The sequence below is a fragment of the Lissotriton vulgaris genome, chromosome 1_1, assembly GCF_964263255.1.
Source record: "Lissotriton vulgaris chromosome 1_1, aLisVul1.2, whole genome shotgun sequence".
In the NCBI taxonomy this organism is placed as follows: Eukaryota; Metazoa; Chordata; class Amphibia; order Caudata; family Salamandridae; genus Lissotriton; species Lissotriton vulgaris.
In genome coordinates, this window is record NC_141685.1 from 1,089,782,123 (window position 1) to 1,089,804,282 (window position 22,160).

The 22,160-nt window shown below is 48.9% G+C and overlaps 1 protein-coding gene across 1 annotated transcript in view; it reads right to left on the reverse strand.

The window, feature by feature from the left end:
• LOC147748646 (SUN domain-containing protein 2-like) overlaps nucleotides 1-20,920 on the reverse strand; it is a 129,887-nt gene extending 108,967 nt beyond the window's left edge. Inside the window, exon 1 of the mRNA XM_086928369.1 lies at nucleotides 20,854-20,920. Coding sequence (XP_086784495.1) covers nucleotides 20,854-20,920 — 67 coding nt within the window. The remainder of the gene's footprint in view (nucleotides 1-20,853) is intronic.
• Between the last annotated feature and the right edge of the window lie 1,240 nt (nucleotides 20,921-22,160).

The window sequence follows — 22,160 nt, forward strand, 5'->3', positions numbered from 1 at the left end:
TTTCCTGGTGGCCGCTCGCTTAGGAAGGGTTGCGCTGGCTGCGGCTGGAATATGCCGATGCGGGAAGGCGTACTGCCTGTTTCCACCTCGCCACATGTTCTCTGTCATCTGCTTAATACCAGATCCCTCAGTAAGCATTCCACTGATATCTGGAATTTGATATCTGACTCCAAAACCTTGTGTCTGTTCCTCACTGAGACTTGGCTTAGTGAGTGCTCTGGCCCCGACATTGCCACTGCTGTCCCTCCAAATTATACCATCTACAGGAAGGACAGGGAGGTGGGTCGTGGAGGTGGGGTGGCAATAGTTGTCGACAAGAGTCTGTCGTGTTCGACATTCCCTGTGGATAACATCAAGGGGAGTGAAGCCTTAGGCTTCACTCTCAAACTATCTCCCCTCCAAACTTGCACAGGGATTATTATCTACAGAGCGCCTGGCCCTTTAGGTTCCTTTTTTGAAGACCTACAGGCGGGCTCTCTGTACCTTGCCTGAGATCGGAGCACTGTATCCTGCTGGGAGATCTCAATCTCCATATGGACAACACTGTCGACCCCGACACCATCAAGCTCCTGGATATAGTCTGTCCTTTAGGGCTATCCCCTTTCATTTTTAGCCCGACTCACATCAAAGGCCATACGATCGATCAGATCTTTTCCTCTAAGACTATCGAGACCTCTCCACCGCTTCCTGTTCTCTGATCTGACCACTTTTTAATAGAATTTTGCATCTCCATCATGGCCATGCCCAGTGTTAGAGGAGCGAAAGAGACCAGAAGAGTGTTGCGGCCTTTTCATCAAGTCACGGCAGAAATGCTTTCTGCCGCTCTGTGCCAATATCCCTGCCTTCTATCAGGGGATCTGGAGCAAGATATGGAATTGGTCCAGAAATGGCTTGAAACTAGGTTTGAGGAGATAGCCCCTGGTAAGTCAGGTAATTCGGTGGGCAAATACATCTTGGCCCCCTGGTTCACTTCTCTTCTTGGCAGGATGCGTCAGGACTGCAAGAGGGCGGAAAGAGTCTGGAGGCGTCGGTATGATCCAGAAGACAAAACTAAATATAGGGAGCTAATTCGTCTCTACCATAAGCAAATTCTGGATGCAAAAAAAGCTTATTTAGAACACAGATCTGACGCAGCAGATAATAGGAGCAAAGAAATTTTTAGAATTGTACAGGAGTTTATTTCTCCTTCCTCGAGCTCTCCTAATCACTCTCACACGGAAGTTTGGATCAGCCAACTTAGTGAATTTTTTATTAATAAAATCAAGCTTATCCAAGACTCCTTCCCTAGAGCGGGCCTTAGGTCCGGTGCATGTCATCTAATTTCTATGCCTTCACTTTTGAAGGAGACAGGTCCTTTGCTCTTGGACTTCCCGTCCATCTCTCATGCCTCCTCTCTCGACCTCCTAACTCGACTTAAATCAGGCTCGCCGCTTGATCCCTGTCCCGCTACCTGCCTGGGAAGAGTGGCGCCGGCAATTAACATCTTGCTCAACCCTCTGCTCAATGCCTCCCTGACATCTGGAGAGGTGCCCTTGGCATGGAAGCACACCCTGATTCTGCCACCGTTAAAAAAACCAACATCAGACCCCCTTGTTCACGCGAACTATAGACCTATTTCCCTTCTTCCCTCTCTGGCTAAGGTGATTGAGAAACACGTGCACCTCTCGATTTCCAGCTTCATTGAGAATAACAACTTGTTGCACGACTCTCAATCGGGTTTCCGAGCTAATCATAGCACGGAGACTGCCCTTGTAGAGATTACCGATGCCATTCGAGAGACTTTGGATGGAGGAGGGAAAGCCATCTTGGTCATGCTGGACTTGTCGGCGGCGTTTGACACCGTCCCCCACGTCGGTCTCCTTTCAAGACTCTGGGAGATCGGTTTTCGGGGGACGGTGTGGAAATGGTTTAAGTCATTTCTCACCAACCGCCGACAAGTGGTCTGGGCACCCCCGTTTTCCCCTGAAATGCCTCCGCTGGAGGTGGGGGTTCCTCAAGGGTCCATCTTGAGTGCCACCCTTTTTAATATCTACATGGCCCCTCTAGCGGAGGTAGCGGAATCTTTTGGTGCCCAGATCATATCCTATGCTGATGACACCCAGCTACTTTTTACGTGTAACAAGGGTGAAGATTTCGACAGTGGTCAGATCAGGGAATGTCTGGAAGCCGTGTTTGAATGGTTTCAGAGGCATAGTTTGAAATGCAACTCGGATAAGTCGGAGCTGCTCTTCTTCGGAAGTCCTCCGGACCCCGAGTGGAAGTCCTGGTGGCCGCGTGACATGTCACCGCCGGAGGACACCTCGCAAAAAGCCCAAAATCTGGGTGTTTTATGTGATGTGGATCTCTCTTTTAGACCCCAGGTTGTAGGGCTGACCGGAAAATGCTTCGGCATTTTAAAAATGCTGCGGAAGTTCCTTCCTCTAATATCCCTCCAACATAAAAAAATCATAGTTCAGGCCTTGATCGGTTCGTGTCTTGATTACGCGAACGCCCTCCATCTAGGCCTCCCGAAATATCTTCTGGCTCGTTTGCAGGTTGTACAAAATTTGGCCGCTAGAGCCATCTTTGGACTGCCGCGAAGGGCTCGCGCCTCGGAGCTGCTTGAGAGACTCCATTGGCTTCCGATTGCCAAAAGAGTCACTTTTAAGATCTTGACTCTGGCCTTTAAAGCTCTCCACTCGACCGGCCCTAATTATCTCCGGAAGCGGATGGCTTTCTACGCTCCTAGGAGGTTCTTGAGGTCCGCAATGCAGGCCAAAGCAGCTGTTCCCATCATAAAACGTGCTCGTACTGCGGGTCGTTCTTTCCGGTATCTGGCCCCGTGCTGTTGGAACAAGCTTCCGCTTGCTCTGAGAACTACTTCTAACCTGCTTGCTTTTCGAAAAGACCTGAAGACGTGGCTTTTTGCACAGTAATTTCTCTGCTGCCATGTGGAGGGCACTGTGTTATGTATTTTCCTTCTACGTCTCTCTTTGCCAAAGCGCCGGGACACTCCACGGAGTAGCCGTGCGCTATAAAAGAGCTTTTATAACATAACATAACATAACATAACATGGGGGAGTACGGCCTAGTCGATGCCTTGCGACTGAGACACCCTATACAGAAGCAGGACACATTTTTATCCTCGGTCCAGGGCACCACTAATGGCTCATATAGAGGTATACCAGTGGATAGAAGAGATAGAGGCACCTGCATTAGGACACTATCCGCCCAAGCACCGGTCCTGTTACAGTTGAAACTACCAAATGTAATCCCTACACCATACACTTGGCGCTTTCACCCAACAGCACTCCTAGATATGGCCTTCAAAGAGGAGGTGCAGAATGTGATAGTTGAATATTTTGCATTAAATATAGGCTCTGTAGTTAGTTGGAGTTGTCTGTGGGAAGCTTTTACAGTACCAATACGCAGGACAGGTATAGGCACTCAGGCAGGGGTACTGAAAAATATTTCACTGTAACACAATCTTCATAACTTCCCTCTTACAGCTATCCAACACAAAACTACCTTCACAGATAACATTCCATAGTAAATCTCTTCTAAACCTTCCTCCTAAAATGTTACCATGATGCTCTCTTTACAACTTCCCTTTTAAAACATTCCACAACACGGTCTTCACAGATTTCAACTACAAGTCTCATTCACAGCTCACCCTTACAACTTTCCAACATAACACTTAACAATTTTCCTCTTCCAACATTCCTCCTTTACTCTCTCTTTATAAATATCCTCTTAAAATTTTCTACTCCAACTCTTTTAAAATCCCTAGAAACAACCACTTTAAAAATACCCCCCATAAAAACCTCCCCACATGTCTCAGAAACTTCCACTCACAAAATTGCCCTGAAAACAAATCTTAGTGACCTATTCATTTAAAACCTTGCCTACCAAAACCACCCCACAACAAATCCACATAAAAGAAAGTTCACCATAACTTTTTCACTTAGAAATCTAAAGTCACATGAGCCAAGAAGGACACCTGAGCAGATGCACCCTCTAATCGCTCTGGCACGCCACACACACAGTTTCCCCCTTCAGCTCTCTTCAGCCTGTTTTTCATTATTTGAAGGATGGTAACAGTGCCCAAAGCACCCGAAGGTCTTGACTGGGGGATGGTAGCTTGTTGCAGACCCTGCAGAGTGAGACACGGCTGCTGTCTGGGCGGTAGTACATTCAGAGAGCCCGACTGGCAGCCACACTCAGGAAGGGGCTGATGTGGTTATAGCGGGTTGAGGCGGCGAGAAAACCAGCAAACCCCTAAGATACAATCACCCTGGGTCAAAAGCTGGCAGCGTATATAGCAGTCGAAGAGCCTGAGAACGCAGGACCGCGGCACACTAGGGGGCACAAGGAGTGAGCAGGACTGTGCTGAGTCACAGTAGGCCATGGCTGAGGTCTAAGCAGAAGGGCAGATTTCTTCTGGACCTCTTCAGTCTAGGGGACATTCACGAGGTGAGGCAGTGTTGGCATAAGATTGATATCATTGGGCCAGTGATTTGGATTCCGGCCTCCACCTTCTCTCGATTATTTATGTATCCCAGGGAGCAGCATTTATTGAGCCACTAGAATTGCCACTTAACTGGATGTTTGGTATGATGGATGATGATAACTGAGGGTGCTACACCATATCAGATCAGCATGCTTCATGTGAGCATCAAAGAGGGGCATAGTGAGGGACCCCTGCATGATCTGAGTGGATACATAGTAACAGAGCACCAACATATAGCAGGAAAGGGTGGTGTTGCCTTTCCACCAGGACAAGTCAAGGTGTATAGGAGGGCTGCCCTTCACATTGCTGATTAAATCAAATGCCTCAAAAAACGAAGGGTGGCGCAAGGGTGCAAACAAAAAATAAGCACAATAGAGGATGGGTAGATAAAATTTACACAAGGTCTTGGAGTGAAGGACATCCAGAAAGATAATGACACTGAAGCCCCTCCACTACAGAGTTAAAACCTATGATATTGGAGGGCAATAGAACAATAACTGAGAAAATAGATGGTGTGATGACCACTGGTGCTTTGCTGTGCTAGGACATGGATAAAATACAAGACCACACAAAAGATGGAGAGAACAGGGTTGGTATTACGGAGGATACACTTGGAACACTCTCTTGCCAATTAGCTGATCAAGAATGGAACCTGATGTGGCACAAGATTAAGTTGGCGGATCTGGAGGCCAGATACAGTAGGAATAAAGTCTGCATTTTGGGCCTGTCAGAAGGAAATGAGATACAACCAATGAAAGCTTTTATGGAATCCCTGTTGCCCCCCTTTTGAAATCTTTAGAAGGGACAGATGAGATACAAATAGACTGGGCTCACAGAACACTGGGAGGGAAACCACTGCCGGCAGCCCAGCCCCTCCCAGTATGATAATAATCATAGTGCAACAATACTGGGATAAGATTTGCATTTTGACAGCAGCCGGACGGCAAGGAACTATTGAATATAATGGTACCAAAATATCTTTCCAACCTGATTATGGAACTGCTACCCAGAAAAATAATTCATTCTATGAAGTTAAACTTCAACTAAGAGAGTGAAACATGCCCTATGTATTGCTTCCTCTAGCATGTTTGAGGGTGGATGTAGGTGGTAAACTGCATTTTTTTGATTACGCAGAAAAGACAATGCTGTTTGTTGAAAGCCAATGGCTGCTTGTATACTGCTTATGTTTCCATTATGACCATATGGGTGTTGGACAGTATTGATGTATGCAAATCCACAACACAGATCAATGAGCCAAAGGGGACACTTTCAGGAGTATTAGAGAATGATGCGTGTGGCATGTGCTGGGTGAGTTTAAGTGTGTATTCAGTTTTTCTCTCTTTCTGCATTGCTCTCCCTTAGCGTTTTAGTGGCTGTGGTAACCTAGGTAACCCCCATTGAGGAAATCAAAAGGAGCCACACACTAGTGGTGGAGGATATGTACTGATTATATCGCTTGTAGAGGTCAGGTTGGGATTGGCCACAGAAGGGAGGAGTTTAGAGGGGTAGAAGAACTCACACTTTTATGGTAATGGTAAGTCACTACATTCATGTCATGCACAGACCGACGATGCACAAGATGTAGTGATATGGGGATGACAGCTACTTCTAGAAACTTAATAGCGATTCACTATCCAATTAAGCACCAGATCATATGGGCATATCGGAAAAATGAACACATAATTATGCGGTAGAAAAACACATTTGACACCCAAGGAATATGACAAATTACAGTTGAAATGGTAGGCGTGGGCAGGGGGTAACAGTATGGTGTGGCACTTTTATATCTACTGTCCGAGGGCTGCTCATTTGGGAGGACCCTTCTGTTCCACTTAAAGTGGAGGCAACAATCAGTTATGAATGGGAGACAAGTAGGAGGTAGCAGAAGAGCTATGCGGGAGCCTTCTGTCCTATTGAACACTTAGACCTCCACTATTGATTCTCCTGAATTTTCTGAGGAGATAGTGTGATTATTGACATTGTACTCTCACTAAAATGCAATTATGGGCGATTTTAATTGCATTCAGACAAGGACCTGGACAGTTCTCGAGCCACAACTGGGCCCTTGAGGAGGTCCTCTTAGGCATCTGCATAGTAGCATGGCAGCACTTAACTTGATAGAAATTTGCAGAGCACAGCCTAGTGATAGGAGGCTATTCTTTTTACTCCCCACCAGATAACTAATTTTCTCAAAACGAGTTTGCCCTTATTCATCTAGGGCAGATAATGGAATATGGTGAAGAGATATACATCTCAATCACATGTTGTAAGCCCCTCTCTCTAATGAATTGCTCGGTCAAGGATAAATAGTGCCAGTACCACAGTGGAAATTGCAAGTACGGGCGTTACAAGACCAGGTATTTAGAGAGGAAATCAGAGAAGACATTAAGGAACTCTTCAATGTGAATACTGGATTAGTGGAGTCCGCTTTAACTCTATGGGAGGCATTTGGGGTACCTATTAGGGGGAGATGAATTGGAGTGACATAAGGAGTGGGGAAATTTCTAGAAGGTAGGATTCATACATTGGAAAATCAAATTGACACTACAGACAGACAACCTATGATGGCACCGGAGGACTGGGACTTCCGACAGACAGCACAAGAGGACCTATAACAGGCCAGGGATGACCCCTATTCCCATTCCTTGGTCGGACCACTATCTGGTCCCTTTTTCCATACGTATCCCCGGAAGCAGACCCCCACAGCCATCAGTCATGCACCACCTCAAACGGAAATGGGCAACTTTCTCTCAGTCCAAATTCTGTGAAGAATTGACGAAAGGAGGAAGCCCAGGGGGGGAGGATGCGGACACGGCCAATGCTAACCTCTGCATACGCATTAATGAGGCACTAGACTGCACAGCCCCTTTGCTAAAAACCAAATCTGGGGGCCGCGTAAACAAAACCGCCCCATGGTTCAACGCTGAACTAAGAGTCCAGAAAACCGCACTGAAAAGAACCGAAAGAGAATGGCGCAAGAGTTTCTCTGAAGAAACCAGAACTAAGTACCTAACCGAGAGACGAACCTACCATGGACTAATCAGAAAGACGAAAACAGCATATTTTACGTCTAGGATCAGTGAGGCTGGTAACTCGACGAAAGAGCTGTTCTCACTCTATAAAACTCTTTCAAGCGGAAATTCAGCTTTTGTCCCTGATGACTGCTCGCCAGAATTGTGTGACAAAATCGCAGACTTTTTTTCAGAAAAAATAACAAAAATATACTCAGCATTCCCTACGCAGCCCAAAACAGGGGCAGAGTTTGTTGAAAGCCCAAGGGAGTGGGGAGATAAACCAAGACTTACCAACTTCGTTACCCCTCCCACGGACGATCTTTTAAAAATCTGTAGGTCGGTGAAGTCGGGCTCTCCTCGAGACCCAACCACACCCACACGCCTGACAGATAGTCTAAGGGTACTAGAACCATACATCAGACATCTGCTCGATGTATCTTTTAGCACCAAGACAGTACCTAGGGATTGGAAAAAGGCGGTTGTTCTACCCCTCAGGAAGAAACCTACCATCAGTTTTGAGAAACTTGACAACCTCCGCCCAATTTCACTCCTTCCCTACCTGGCCAAGGTGGCTGAAAAAACGGTCAATATACAGCTAATGGACTTCGTGGAAAAGGCTGCCCTATTGCACAACACCCAATTCGGATTCCGCCCCCGCCACTCTACAGAGTCCGCACTCCTAACAGCAGTAGAGACCCTACGTCAGGGGGTGGATGAGGGACATACCATGGCCCTCATCCTATTGGACCTGAGTGCAGCATTCGACACTGTAGCGCACGACAACTTGCTACAGTGTCTGAATAACGGAGGAATATCCGAAGCTGCACTCCAATGGCTACAATCCTTCCTGACAGGGAGAAGCTTCCAGGTTCGCCAAGGCGACCACTACTCGAGAGACATAGGTTTGGGACTGGGCGTTCCTCAGGGTTCGTCCCTGAGCCCAACCTTGTTTAATCTCTATGTCTCTCCAGTGGCTTCAATTGCCGTGAGTCACGGATTGAGCATCGTGTCATACGCTGATGACACGCAGCTGGCTATCTCCCTATCGCGTGCACCCGGTCTTGCGATGGACAATTTCAGGGATTGCATGCAAGAACTTGCAACCTGGATGTCCACCAACTGCCTTAAATTAAACGGCAACAAGACCGAGGTGCTCGTGGTGGGGAGGAACCCATCTGCTTGGTCATCGGCGTGGTGGCCTCCATGCCTGGGTGAGGCTCCCATACCCAGCCAGGGAGTTAAAAACCTTGGTGTATGGCTCGACGCTGACCTATCATTTGGACCCCAAATAGACCGAGTTGCAGGTGTCTGTTTTAGCATCTTAAAAACCATAAGGAAGGTCCTTGACCTCCTTCCCATGTCAGCACGGAGAACACTGGTACATGCCCTTGTGACATCACGCCTAGACTATGGCAACCTACTTTACCTGGGTACCACCTGCAAAGCTATGAATCGCCTTCAGGTAATACAGAACGCGGCAGCCCGTCTCATCCTAAAAATCCCTAAACGATCAGACACCAAAGCCGCTCTCAAAACCCTCCACTGGCTGCCAGTAAAAAGCAGAGTGGAATTCAAAGCCCTCTGTACCTGTCACCGCATCCTGGCTAAAAAATCACCTATCCCACTCCAGAACTTAGTGACAAGGTATACACCAGCACGCGATCTGCGCTCCTCATATGGGGGCCTACTCCAGGTTCCTAGAGTCAGAAGGGCCCGTATGGGCGGACGCTCCTTCCGCTATCTGGCAGCAAAAAGCTGGAATTCCCTCCCTCTCCATCTCCGCCTTGATTCAACTGAATCCAGCTTCCGCAAGAATCTAAAAACATACCTGTTCTCCAGATAACTGATCACTGGTCTGCAAACCTCGCACAGTGTTCTTCAGATGTAGCGCGGGGACACGCTTCTGCGTAACCAAGCGCTTTATAAGCCACCCTTATTATTATTATTATAAATTAAGGACATCTGACTACAGATTATACTCTGAGCAACATAATGAGCAAGAAGATAAAGATAGGTGCCTACCGGCTTAGTTAGTGAGCAGAGATAAGGGGAGCAACACACTCTGGCAATTAAAATTGAGGAGGAACATGTTCTTGTGATTCAAGTCAATATCCTCCGAAGAATTGCAGAATTTTATAACACATTATACAAAGGCAAGGCGATAGCAGATACTGTAAGAACCGTTGCTTTGTTGGAGGAAGCCCATCTGCAGACCTACATGATACCCTTAAGGCATCCCTAGATAAAAACAAATATTAAATGGGTTATTTAAGGTCTGAGAACTGGAAGGGCACCTGGAATGATGGCCTACTGGCTGAGTTTAATCAGGAATATAGTGTGCTGTCAATTCCTCCAGTGTTAGGATAAGGATTAAAAAAACATACATTTAGTTTTGTTAATATTGAGCTCAAGGCCCAGAGTGCTACAGAAACTTAAAAAATGGTCAAGTATTGCCTGTAGACCACAAGGAGTTTTAGAAAGTATGAGCATGTCATCTGGGAAGTGTCTAGATTTTGTGTGGGCCCAATTTAGGTGCATCATTGCCAGGAAAATCAAGAGCTTTTACTAGATAATTGATGTAAAGCGTAAATATTATTGGTGCCAGCACACAACCCTGATGGACACTGGTCATCTTACAGGAGTCTGTGAGCTCGTGTTTGTTCCTATATCTAACACGGGCAGTGTTATGGGCATGCAAACTGATGAAGACAGACAAAAGGTTGGCAGGGAAACCCATCTGCTTCAAAACTACCCACAGTTTAGCTCAAGAGATAGATTTGAATGCTGACCTAAGATCAAGTAGTTTTTGGCAAGCGTTACAGATTTACAGTATAGGCTACAAATGTGTAGGATTTGATTCATTGTCCTGACCCTATTTCTAAATCCAGCCTGCATATCAGAAAGAAAAGTGTTATCCTTGACCCAATCTATCAGCTTCCCTAGAATGAGATGGGAAAAAAGTTTCTGAGAGGTATCAAAAAGTCTGATGGACCCGTAATTCCCTGGGTCATCTTTACTGCCTATTCTATATATCGGTACAATCTGGAATTATTCCTTGAAGCCAACTCCGGGGTGTTAGCGAAGCCTGAAAATGATCCTTTAGACTGAGTCATACAGGCCACTGTCCCTAAGTATTGCGGATGGCAAAATATTAGGGAACATTCTAGCTAGAAGATTAGCAAAGACAGTAGAGACTCTATTTCACACAGATCAGGCTGGATTTGTGGGGGGTCGTCCGACAACTACGAACATAAGAAAGGCATTTCTTGTAATGGAACATGCCACAACAATAGACGAGAATAATGCAGTTGCAAGTTTGGATGCACATAAGGCTACTGACATAAGACAAACACTTGCAAAGTAAAATATGGGCATGATTTCATGAGATGGGTGGACCTCATACACTGGTGGCGTGGCACTGGTGAAGGTGGATAACAGAATATTGGGAAGGTCGGTAGTGCAGAGGGGTATGATATAGGTGTGCCCCCTTTCCCTACTGATCTTTGCATTGATAACTGAACCACTCTCACAACTGGTAAGACTTTGGCATGCAGACATTCTGGTAAAGGTTAAGCGCATGTTTTCTTCACTGTATGCCGACATCCTTCTGACATTCAGAGATTTGGTGGTCACATGGGGAAGGATAGAGGAAGTGAGGTGTCACTTAGCTTTAGGCTCAACCTGAATAAGTCTCTTTTATACCCCATGAATGGTGGACTCATGGACAACGGTTAACATCCTAATTTACAAATCCAGACCTCTTCACTTAGGAATATTAATGAGTATTGATCTTGATTAAGGCTCCCTTTATTCAGTTTTTACGGATTTTTACAGATAAATACAAACAAAAAACATTAATTGTCTTTTCTGTGTTTATTTTTAAATGTGGATGAAAACGGAAATTGGGTTGCTTTTTGAGTAGTTCTAAATACTGCCTACCATGAATGCCAGTGTGTGGATTGATAGAAAAGGGAGTTAAAAAAAGAAATGAATTTAGTAAAGAAGATTTAACAGCATCAGATATGCACAAGGTTGAAAATGAAATTTTCATATAAGTGCACTGATTTCTCTTCTGCATGTGTTCACAGCACTGAAACCTGGCAGACATTCAAACATGAATGCATATTTATAGGTTAAATAAATGTGGAAAAATACTAATTTCAGCTTAATTTTTGCACAAAATCCAAAATAAATATGGATAAATACAGATAAAATGAGAAAAAAATAGATATGGATAAATAGAGATGCAAATGACAAAAAAATAAATACAATGAAACCGGGAGCCCTCATCTTGACGAAGTCTATACATGTAATACTGGTGTTTAGCTAGGGAGTCTGGAAAAAAGCATAACATGCAGTTGCAATTCCGGATGTCCTTGATGGGTCGCATGGCCCTAGCAAAATTAAAATGTTGCCTTGAGTATTATATGTGCTGCAGCACATGACTACGCATATACTGGAATGTTGTTTCCATAGGCTGGATGAGTCACTGATGTTCTTGTATTGGGGAAAGGCAAAGCAACAATAAATCTGGATATTCTTATACTCCCAATCGGACAAGGGAGTCTTGTAGGTTCCAAAGTTTAGAACACATTATTAAGCAATGCAAATATACACTATGTTGTTCCCTGGATTTATGCTGTATGTAAGCTGCTGCAGCAGTTTGTGCAACCCACTTGATTGTTGACACTTCCCCTGTTTTTTTGTCAAATCTGTTTATTGGCATTTATATATTTCAACATTATAGTAGGTGCGCCATTGCAAATATTACAGCTCTTCTACTGTGCCAGGTTATCAATACACAAGCAGGGTAACATATCCGTGAGGCGCTATAACGTTACACATAGATAGCAAGTAGTTTAACCTTGGGCGCCTGAGCACGTCCATAGCATAAAAGAGCCTATGCACTCCAGCCCTGTGTGCAGAGATAAGTCTTATATGTATAGAACAACTACAAAAAGTCATTTGCAACAAAACAGGAACAACAAACTGCGGCACTGTCACAGAGATGCATTACATTTCGAGCCCATCTCCACCCCCCGGCCCGCCCCCATTCTTCCCTCTCCACCCAAGCGCACATGTCTCTAGCTTCTACTGCTCTCTCGTCGCATTTTTATGTTGTGCATCAGTCGATGTGTCAGGCGTACTGTCCGCTATGCACCCCACCAGTCACCTGCCTAGTCCCCTGTCACCCCCTCGCCCACGGCGCTTCCTGCTGCCTGTAGGGCGGTGAGCATGCGTTCCCAGTGCTCCGCCATAGGTTCTCTACGGAGCCCCACCATTCCGCCCGGGCCCACGACTGGAGGGACAGAAACCATGCCCGTACACTAGGTGAGTCGCTCCCCTTCCACCTCCTCGTGAGGAGGCGTGCTGCCACTATCATCCACAGATTCAGGAAGCGGACGATATCTTGTCTTTAGGTGACCGCTTGAAATGATGTAAAAGGTACTCAGGCCAGTCACAAGGAATGGTGCGGACAGTGCACTGCGTAAGTAGCACGCTAATGTCTCTCCAATAAGTGCCGAGCCTTGGCCGTTCCACAAAAGATAAAAAAGGTCTGCATTCACCTCACCACATCTAGTGCAGGACGCGTCAGCCCTGTGAAAGTATTTATTGATTAAGTCGGGGTTGAGATAGGCCCTGTGAACTATGTAGACTTGGATTTGGCGGAAGCGCATGTTTCTGGGGATGCGCACCGGGCTTTTAAGAATCTTCTCCCATTCTTTATCCGCTAGCGCTCGCCCCATATCCCGCTCCCACTTTCTGCGGAGTGGGGCCAGATCTAGTTCTGTGTGCGCCCTTAAGGATGCAGCAAACCACTTAATTAGATGTCTGCCCCTACCCATGACATGTAGATATTGCACGGTCAAGTGCTGTGCAGGCTCCCCCGCAATATCGCCCCACCTAGCCGCCATGTGAGCCGTGAGGGAGCGGTGTATTAGGAACCCCCCAGGGGGAAGCCCAACTTCATCGACCAGCGTCTCGTAGGGTATCAATGCTCCACCTTGATGTAAGTCAATTCAATTCAATTAAGCTTTATTTCGATTTTAAGTTGCAAAATCATAAAAGCATACAGTAAAACAGTTCTATTCATTAATTAAAAAGCGTACATAAAAATGCAGTATTTACAAGTTAAAATGTGCGTCCAGTCTCAGAAACGTCAATCCTTCAATTTGATAACTTTCTATTTTGAGAATAAAAAGCTAGACTTTTTCCTTTGCAACTTAGTCGCCTAATTAAAGTGAGTAGCAACATCCAAAAAAAGAGGTTGAAACTTACAACATTTATAACATTATAAGATAAGAAACCGCCTTTTATATTTAAGATTGCACAGACCCCTGAAATGTACAAATTCAGTCTAAATTCATTCGGTGGCGGACGATACACTTGAGAAATGTTGCTATTATATAGACTACCTTGATGTAAGTCACCTACGTCTGGACGTCCGCTTCCTGCCATTGCTCCAGCATGTGGCGCGTGAGGTCCCCCTCGCCCCCCGGCGAACCTTCCAGCGGCCCTGCAGGTGCGTATGGGAGCACCGTTCTCGTAAGTAGCAGTGCCCTGCCGGAAGCATTTGAATGCCACCGCCAGCAATAGTGGGGCGGGGCGCGCCGTGCCGCTAGTGGATGGAATAGCGCGGTGATCCGCTCCAGGGTGCAGGGCGGCTCATTCGTGGCAGTGTCCTCTCTCCCCCTGCCCGCTAACCAGCGGGCTAGCCACTGGAGCTGCGCCGCCAGGTAATAATGCTCAAAGCAGGGAGCGGCTAGTCCACTTCTGTCTGTGGGTAGGAACAGTTTCCCAAGCGCCAGGCGGTGCCGGGACTCGCCCCAAATAAAGTCGCGCAGGAACTTATTAAGTTTGGAGAAAAAGGAAGCAGGTATAAACAAGGGAAGATTTGTGAAATGGTACAAAAGGCGAGGGAGCATGACCATTTTGGCAAGGGCCACTCTGCCTGTGGGCGTCAGGGGGAGCGTGGACCAGAAGCCGATCTGAGTCTTGAGCGCCGTCACCGCTCTTCCCAGATTTCCGTCAAGCAGGTCTGCCGGCTGACGGTAGATCTGAATCCCCTGATACTTCAACGTGTCTGCTCTCCATTGGACTAGTGTGCCATGAAGGCTATATTCCGGATCGGCTACCTCGCTGCTAAATGCGTAGAGGCAGGACTTGCCTGCGTTTACTCGGAGCCCTAATAGACCGGCGAAGCGGCTCAACAGGTGGGCCAGCAGCTCCGGAAAGCGGCCTACGTCCCGGACGAATACCAATAGGTCGTCAGCGTATAAAGACACCTGGTGAACGCCGTCGCCCAGTGGGATACCATCCGACAGGGTTTGTCTCATGGCCGCAGCTAGGGGCTCCATTGCCAGCGCGAAGAGCAGCGGAGACAGGGGGCACCCCTGTCGGATGCCCCTGCCCACCGCCACTGCCTCCGAAATATATGGCCCCCGCCGGACACGGACCACAGGGTTCCTGTACAAGAGTCCCACCATCTGCAGGAAGTTTGCGTCCAGCTCATACTTCTCTAGCACTGACGACAAGTAGCCCCACTCAAGGCAATCAAAGGCCTTTTCCAGGTCCAGCACCAGGCACCCCGCTCTGGGCCAGGCCTTCGTCGCTTCCGCCCCTACCCTGAAATATCTCCTGAGGTTCAGGGACGTGGACCGTGCCGGGACAAACCCGTTTTGATCTGGGTGGACTAAGTGTGAGACCGCCGGTGCCCGACGCTCTGCAAGGATTTTGGCGAAAATCTTGTAGTCGGTGTTAAGCATTGCCAGTGGGCGGTAGGAGCCTAAGGACATGGGGTCTCTGTCGCGTTTAGACAGGGACACTAAAAACGCTTCCCGCAGAGATTGTGGGAGACACTTCCCCTGTTGACCCGGAAAGGGTACATGGGTTTACCGGCTCACCTCAGGCTGGCCCGTAAGCTGTGGTGTACGGCCACTAAATTTGTATGGAGACTCAATAAACTTGATTGTCAATGGTACCATGACTAGGGCGAATAAATATGGCGACAGGGGGCACCCCTGTCTGGTGCCCCGCTGAATAGGGAAGCTGGACAAGACCGTTCCCACCACACGCACTGACTATGACAAATCAGTGTAAAGAAGCATCAGATACGACAGAAAGCGTGGCCCGAAGTTAAGGCGAAGTAGAAGGGCAAAAAAGTAAACCCAACTCAAGGAGTCGAAATCCCTGTCCATATCCGCTAGCAGGAGTGCAGCCGGCTCCCCGGTTCGCCGTGCGCCGCCAGTGCAACGTGCGCACTCCTGATATTGTGTCGTGTCGCCCTCTGGGGCATTAAGCTGGCCTGATCCGGGTGCACCAAGGCAGATATATGTGGCAGGAGACGGTTAGCCAATGCTTTGGCCAAGACTTTGGCATCCACATTGAGAAGAGAAATGGGACAGTAGGAGGCGTGCTGCTCCGGGGGCCGACCAGGCTTGTGGAACACTACCCATTCCGCATGCCTCCAGTCGGGGGGGGAGGCTAGCTGTACGTTATACCGGCGAAAAAAGCTCGCTGGGAAACCCGTTAGGTCCGGGCGCCTTCCCAGAATCAAGCTCTCCTAAGGCCCTACTCAGTTCCTCGTCTGAGAGAGGGAGCTCCAATTCTTGACGCGTTTCATTGGACACCGCCCTTGGCGGGAGATCTGCAATGAATTTGTCGACCGTGGCCTTCGGCAGACACTCCCGAGGGGCATAGAGGCAAAGCTCTCCGCTATGACCCTAGGGTCCGTCAGCGGAACCCCACCCTCATCCAACACCCTCGGCAGTGCCTGGGGATGGAAAGCCCATTGACAGAGCTGATGTAGCATCTTACTCGACTTGTCGCCCCATTGACAGATTCTGCTCCGTGATGCCAGCCATACCTGTCGGGCCTCATCCAGTAATTGCGAGGCGTAGGACTGCTGCGCCTGAAGTAATAGTCGCACCGCCGGCCCCCCATCCTCCTCCCGGCTCCGACGCTCCAACGTTACCACTTCCGCCTCAGCCCGAATTAATTCCTCGCCCCGCCTCCTACGGGCCTCCACACACCATGCAATGTCCACCCCACGCAGTGTGGGCTTCAGCCCCTCCCACTATCACGGCGATAGAGACCGACCCCACATTGGCGGTGAGATAGTCCGCGACTGCCCCCCTCATGTGCCTCTCGTATTCCCCATTCTGTAGGTTCCACACAGAGAGGCGCCACCGGAAGGGCTGCCGACTCCTGCCCATCTGCAGCTCAACAGCAACCGGCGAATGATCCGACAGCCCCCGGGGGAGGATCTCGGCCGAGACCACATTCGCAACCGTCGCCCGGGGAACGAAAACACAGTCAATCCTAGAGAAAGACTTATGAACCGCTGAAAGGTATGTAAACGCCCTCTTTTCTCCGTGCATGTGCCGCCAGGTGTCTACCCAGTCAAGGCTCGTAACCAGTGAATGTAGTTTCGTGTGTTGAGTGCCACCGCGACCCCCACCCGCCCCACTCCTGTCCCGACCCACATCCAGCACGTCGTTCCAATCCCCACCCACCACGGAGGCCCCATCCGGCATGTCAGCCCACAACGTAAGTAGCCGCTCTACCAAAGACCACTGCTATGGGGGGCATATACACAGCCCAACATTATTGGGTCTCCACCAATCGCGCCTCAGAGAAAAAGATACCGCCCCTGAGCATCCAGCCACTGCAGCTCATGTACATATGGGACCCTGCAGTGTATTAAAATTGCTACTCCCCTGGATCCCTGTGTGAATCCCGCGTGAAAGACCTGCTGAAAGCCAAACCACTGTAAACACAGTACCTTGGAGCCCATCAGATGGGAAAAGGACATCGGCTTTGGCCCTTTTCACCTGACGCAGGACAGCCCCACGCTTGATTTTGTCCAGGACCCCACGTACATTCCAGCTGACAATGAGGAGGGCACCCGGGGACACCAGCCCTGCTACAGCCCCACTAGCCATCGAGCAGCTTGTAGTTACATGACACGGAGACGGGACCCTGTCGGTGTTTGTGTGCGTCCTAATGTACCCAGTGAAGCAGCGCAACTCGTACCCCCCATCCAACCCCCTCCCCCGAACAAGCCCCCCACCCCTCCAACAACCGTGACATCATCCTCAACCCCAAAAGTCCGGGTCTCTGCCTCCGTGATACGGGCCACCGCGTTGGGCAGGTCTTGCCGCAACAGTGTAAGGTCCGCGCCAACTGCCCCTATTTTGGCGTCCAACATGTTCCTAGACTGGGTGATAGCGGCCATGAGGGCCGCATTGTCCGGCACAGCACCCGGCACCCCACGGAGGCCCCAGCCATCGCCCCCGGGTTGGTGAACTGGTCGATTGGACCCCGCTTGGTCGAGCCAGCACCTCCCCTGTCACGTGTCATGGCTGCACCCGGGGCACCCCCTGGAACCCAAAAGGAGCCGGATAAGGCATAAACGTAGGGCGCCCCCGAGATCCACAATCAGTTCCGGAAGGGAGGGGGAAGAAAAGAAGGAAGGAAGCGATAATGAGTCAGTCACTGAGCTGCCCTGCCTCCCCTCGGCGGCCCGACCCAGCCGCTGAGCCGCCTTCGTCACTTCCCACTGTGGGGAGGCCGCCACTAGCACACCCAGGGATCCCAAGTCAGAAGGGGGAGGGGGGGGGGGAGAGAGACCCCTCCTCAGAGGTCAGTCGCCAAATCCTACAGTTCTGCCCCCTGCGGCCCGATCCACCGCCGGTCCCCCTCTGTGCCCCCAAGGACACGCGGGCCTCACTCGAGTACCAGGCAACAGTCACAGGCTCCAGAGCAAGCCACGGGACTCCCACTGGCCGCCCGGCGGGCCGACCGCTCCACCGGATCCCCTCGGCACACCAAGCAGGCGGAGGGGGGGGATGAAGGAAAAAAATTATAAAAAATGGGGGGCGCCACCACACTGCAGCCCCCAACATAGCGGTCCCCTGCAACCTCCAGTCACGCCACCAACCGCGCCAGCCTCACCTGACCGGCCCGATCCAGCCGTCGAGACAGGGAGCCCAGCCACATTCCAGGCCAGGCCAAGAGACCGGGGGGCAGATCTCCGCCCCCCCCCCCCGACACCCCCCCCCCCCAACCAGAGGTCCAGGTCCTCCTCAGTTACCAGGGCCCATCCTGGCCCGTCGCTTCCCCGGTCTGCCAGCCGGACACACTGTGCGCCCACAGCCTCCTCCAGTCGTCCCTGGCACAAGTCCCCGGCTCTGCCACGAGGCACAGGCCTCACTGCCGGCGCCCAGAGCCCACCTCGGCGGCCAATTACCCCCTGCGCGCCAATCGCACCACCGAATCCCCGCCGCACCCGGGCCAGCAGGGGTAGGGGCCCAACCTCCCAGCGCAGTGGCCCCTCTCCTCCGCAAAACACAGCTCCGGCCGCCCCAGCTGCCAGAGGGGAAGCCTGTTTAACCTGCTCGGCCAGATCTGGCCGCCGAGACGGGTCACGCAGCAACACACCAAGCCAGAGCAAAGGACGCGGGGGGCCGAGCTCCGCACCCCCGTCCGCAGACTAGGTCCCCCACCAGCACCAGGGACCTCCAGTGCTCGTTTCTTTCCAGACCGGCCCGCATGACCCAGGCACCACCAGCAGATCCAGGCGCCAGTCCCCGGCTCCACCATGAGGCACAGGTCCCACTCCAGGCAAAGACGGATCACGACCCTCAGGGCCCCGGAAGGAGCACTGAGGCTCCCCAGAAGACAGCAAACGTCCCGCGGGTGCACCGAGCCGCCACTCACAAGGTAAGTGCAGCGGGGGAGTCAGGATAAATTAAGGATTATCGGTGGGCTGGACGTCCGCCATGCTGCCTAGCCAAGCCCCCGAAAATTCAAATTTTTATTATTGTTTTTTTCTTCTCTATTGTCATCTATTGATGTACTTTTTTGAATATAAAAGTGACAATTATTTTATAAAAAAATCAAAATTGTACTCTCACATGTATATCCATCACACGATTTTTCAAACAAATACTAATCTATGTATTTCAGGCAAACTTGTGCATTCATACTGGTCTTAATTTTTCATCAGATTTATGATGTTTCAATGCAATTACTGTTAAGGAAAAAACAATCAATATATTTCTAATAAATCGGTTGAATCAAAACAGTCAAATCAACGAGTTGGATATAACTCTATTTGATGCTTTTCTCTATACAGACAATATAATTTATTCAGAACATGGTCACACTTACTGGCATCTGAAAATACATAGCATGAGTAAGGGCATTCATATATGCCATGGCTAGGAATGGAATCCTATGCCTGTTGCGGCATTACGCCTTCATCAGGTAGCTATGTACGATATGAAACCTTATTGGGATCAGAAACTTCATGGAACAGAAATTGCTCATAGTAATATTAGGGTCAAGACTCAAAGATTTATTCTTCTGAGTTTAATTGTCCATGAAATAGGGCATGAAGGTATATCTGTCTTGGTTATGGCCCTATCTTGGTTCCCCGTGGTTTTTAAGTTTTGTGGCATGACCGGGTCGCATGAGCGTTCTCCAAAAAAAGGAGTTGCTGCTTCAGCGAAATCAATGTGCGGACGCTCTCATGCCAGGCATCCGTAGCCTTTTGCTCAGAGGCTCATCCGAGCTTCTCTCTGCATCTGCGTGGGTTCTCTGCGTTTACGGGGAAGTCCTATGCTACATGTGAATTTCCATATATGATAGCGATCAACGATGTGGGTTCTTATGGGAGGGTGGGCTCGAGCAAAACAGTTGAATGTTATTGATGGAAAACCCAATAATGAAGTGTTTTTTAAAAAGAAACCTAAAGCCATAGAAAGCATTTCTTTACAATTACCACCATATACACATGCATACGAGTCTCTCCACTTTTATCCAAACACCTAAATCGCTCTCCATACATTATCCTGCCTAAAGTATGTTCTCTTAAAAACTCTGCCCTAAAAACTTCGTTAACACATCTTCAATAAAAACCTGCACCTAAAAACCCATGCACTAAAATGTCCTTTACACAACTTCCTTACAATCCTCCTAAATCAAACTCTCTACCCCCTCTGTATAAATAAACTCCAGCCAGGTTACATTATTGTATTAGTAAACTCCAGATTATAAATCTCCTTTAAAAACGTTAAATGTAAGCACCTTCACTACACGAAATTCCCCTTGATGTCCGCAAATTAAAAATTAAAAATAAAATTCCTCTGGAAAACTGTACTCTTAAGCTCTCTGTCCAAAATGCCCTTTTAAATCCGCATAACTGATAGCCACTCTTCAAAAATGACCCTCTCTGGCTAGCGCTACATATATCCTTCAACGCATTCCCCTCAAACTGTCTGAATTATGCCATTCTCCCTTACCTCACCCCTTCGATTTCCCATAGTGCAATCTGTTTGTTCATACCAGCTTTGTACAGGGCATGGTCCACTGCAGCCTCATCTCCTCCTGCACCTGGCGGGGTCAGTGGCATTGACAAAACTGATGCTGAAAAGTCCTAGGTAGGGTAAGCAGTTTGTTATGAGTTTGGTAGAATGTGTTTGCTCTCCTCTTTCCAACATGCATGCATCTGCCGAAATGTATCTTCTTATTCCTACTGTCATTCTCTCCATTCCATCATTGACACAACTTTCGACCGGTCCACTGCAGATCCTACTTCAGCTTCCCTCTTCAGCTCAATGTCTATGTCCCATCTCACTCCCTTCTCTCAAGGAATCAACCATTAGATCTCAACCTGCTGCTACACTCATGGTCCAACTCCAGATCCCACTCTCCTGATGTTCATTTATTGCTTCCTGAGGGCCATATCCACATTTCACCGCATGCAGCCACTACCTTCGGGAGGTTTATTTCTAGATTAAATACCCGTCACATACCTCCACAAGGGTTCAATTTACAGAAGGCAGACATGACAACTCACCTCCTAGGTTCACTTTCTAGATTCCACTTTTGTACCCTTGTGATTAACTTGCATATTTAAATGTTGGTACCACTGTCTTCCTAGAGGAGGGCTATCAGATTCCACTTTTCAATTTTACTCCCAGGATCAAATTGCAGAAGCTACATTTATTATTTATTATTTATTATTTATTTATTTAGCGATTTGTAGAGCGCCTGGTGACCCGTAGGCATCCCCGCGCTATAGCATTTGTAGATTCCAGAGGAGAAAGGAGGGGGGGGATTTTATTTTGGGAATAGTAGCGTTTTCAGTTTTTTCCTGAAGATCGGATGGCTGGGTTCCATCCTGAGGGTCCGGGGAAGTGAGTTCCACCCAGAGGATGCTTTAACCGAGAAGCGTCGGCCACCAGTCTGTGTCTTCTTGAATCTGGGGACGTTGGCCAGACGCTCGTTGTCCGAACAGAGGGACCTGTGGGCCTTGTATGGAGTGACTAGGTCTCTCAGAATAGCAGGTCCGATGCCGTTGAGAAGTTTATGTGCAGTGCACATGGCCTTGAATTCGACCCTTTGACGTATAGGGAGCCAGTGGAGGGCTTTGATTGCTGGTTTGGCTGAGACTCTGGAGGGGAGGTTCATGAGCAGCCGGGCGGCTGCGTTCTGCGTGCGCTGGAGTTTGGCCATGGTGGATTCAGGTGCTCCTAGATATATCATGTAGCTGTAGTCCAGCCGCACAAGGATCAGACCTTGGACCAGGAGTTTTCTGGAGAGGGGCGGAAGCAGTGGGAGGATCCTGCGAATGGAGCGCATCAGGCCAA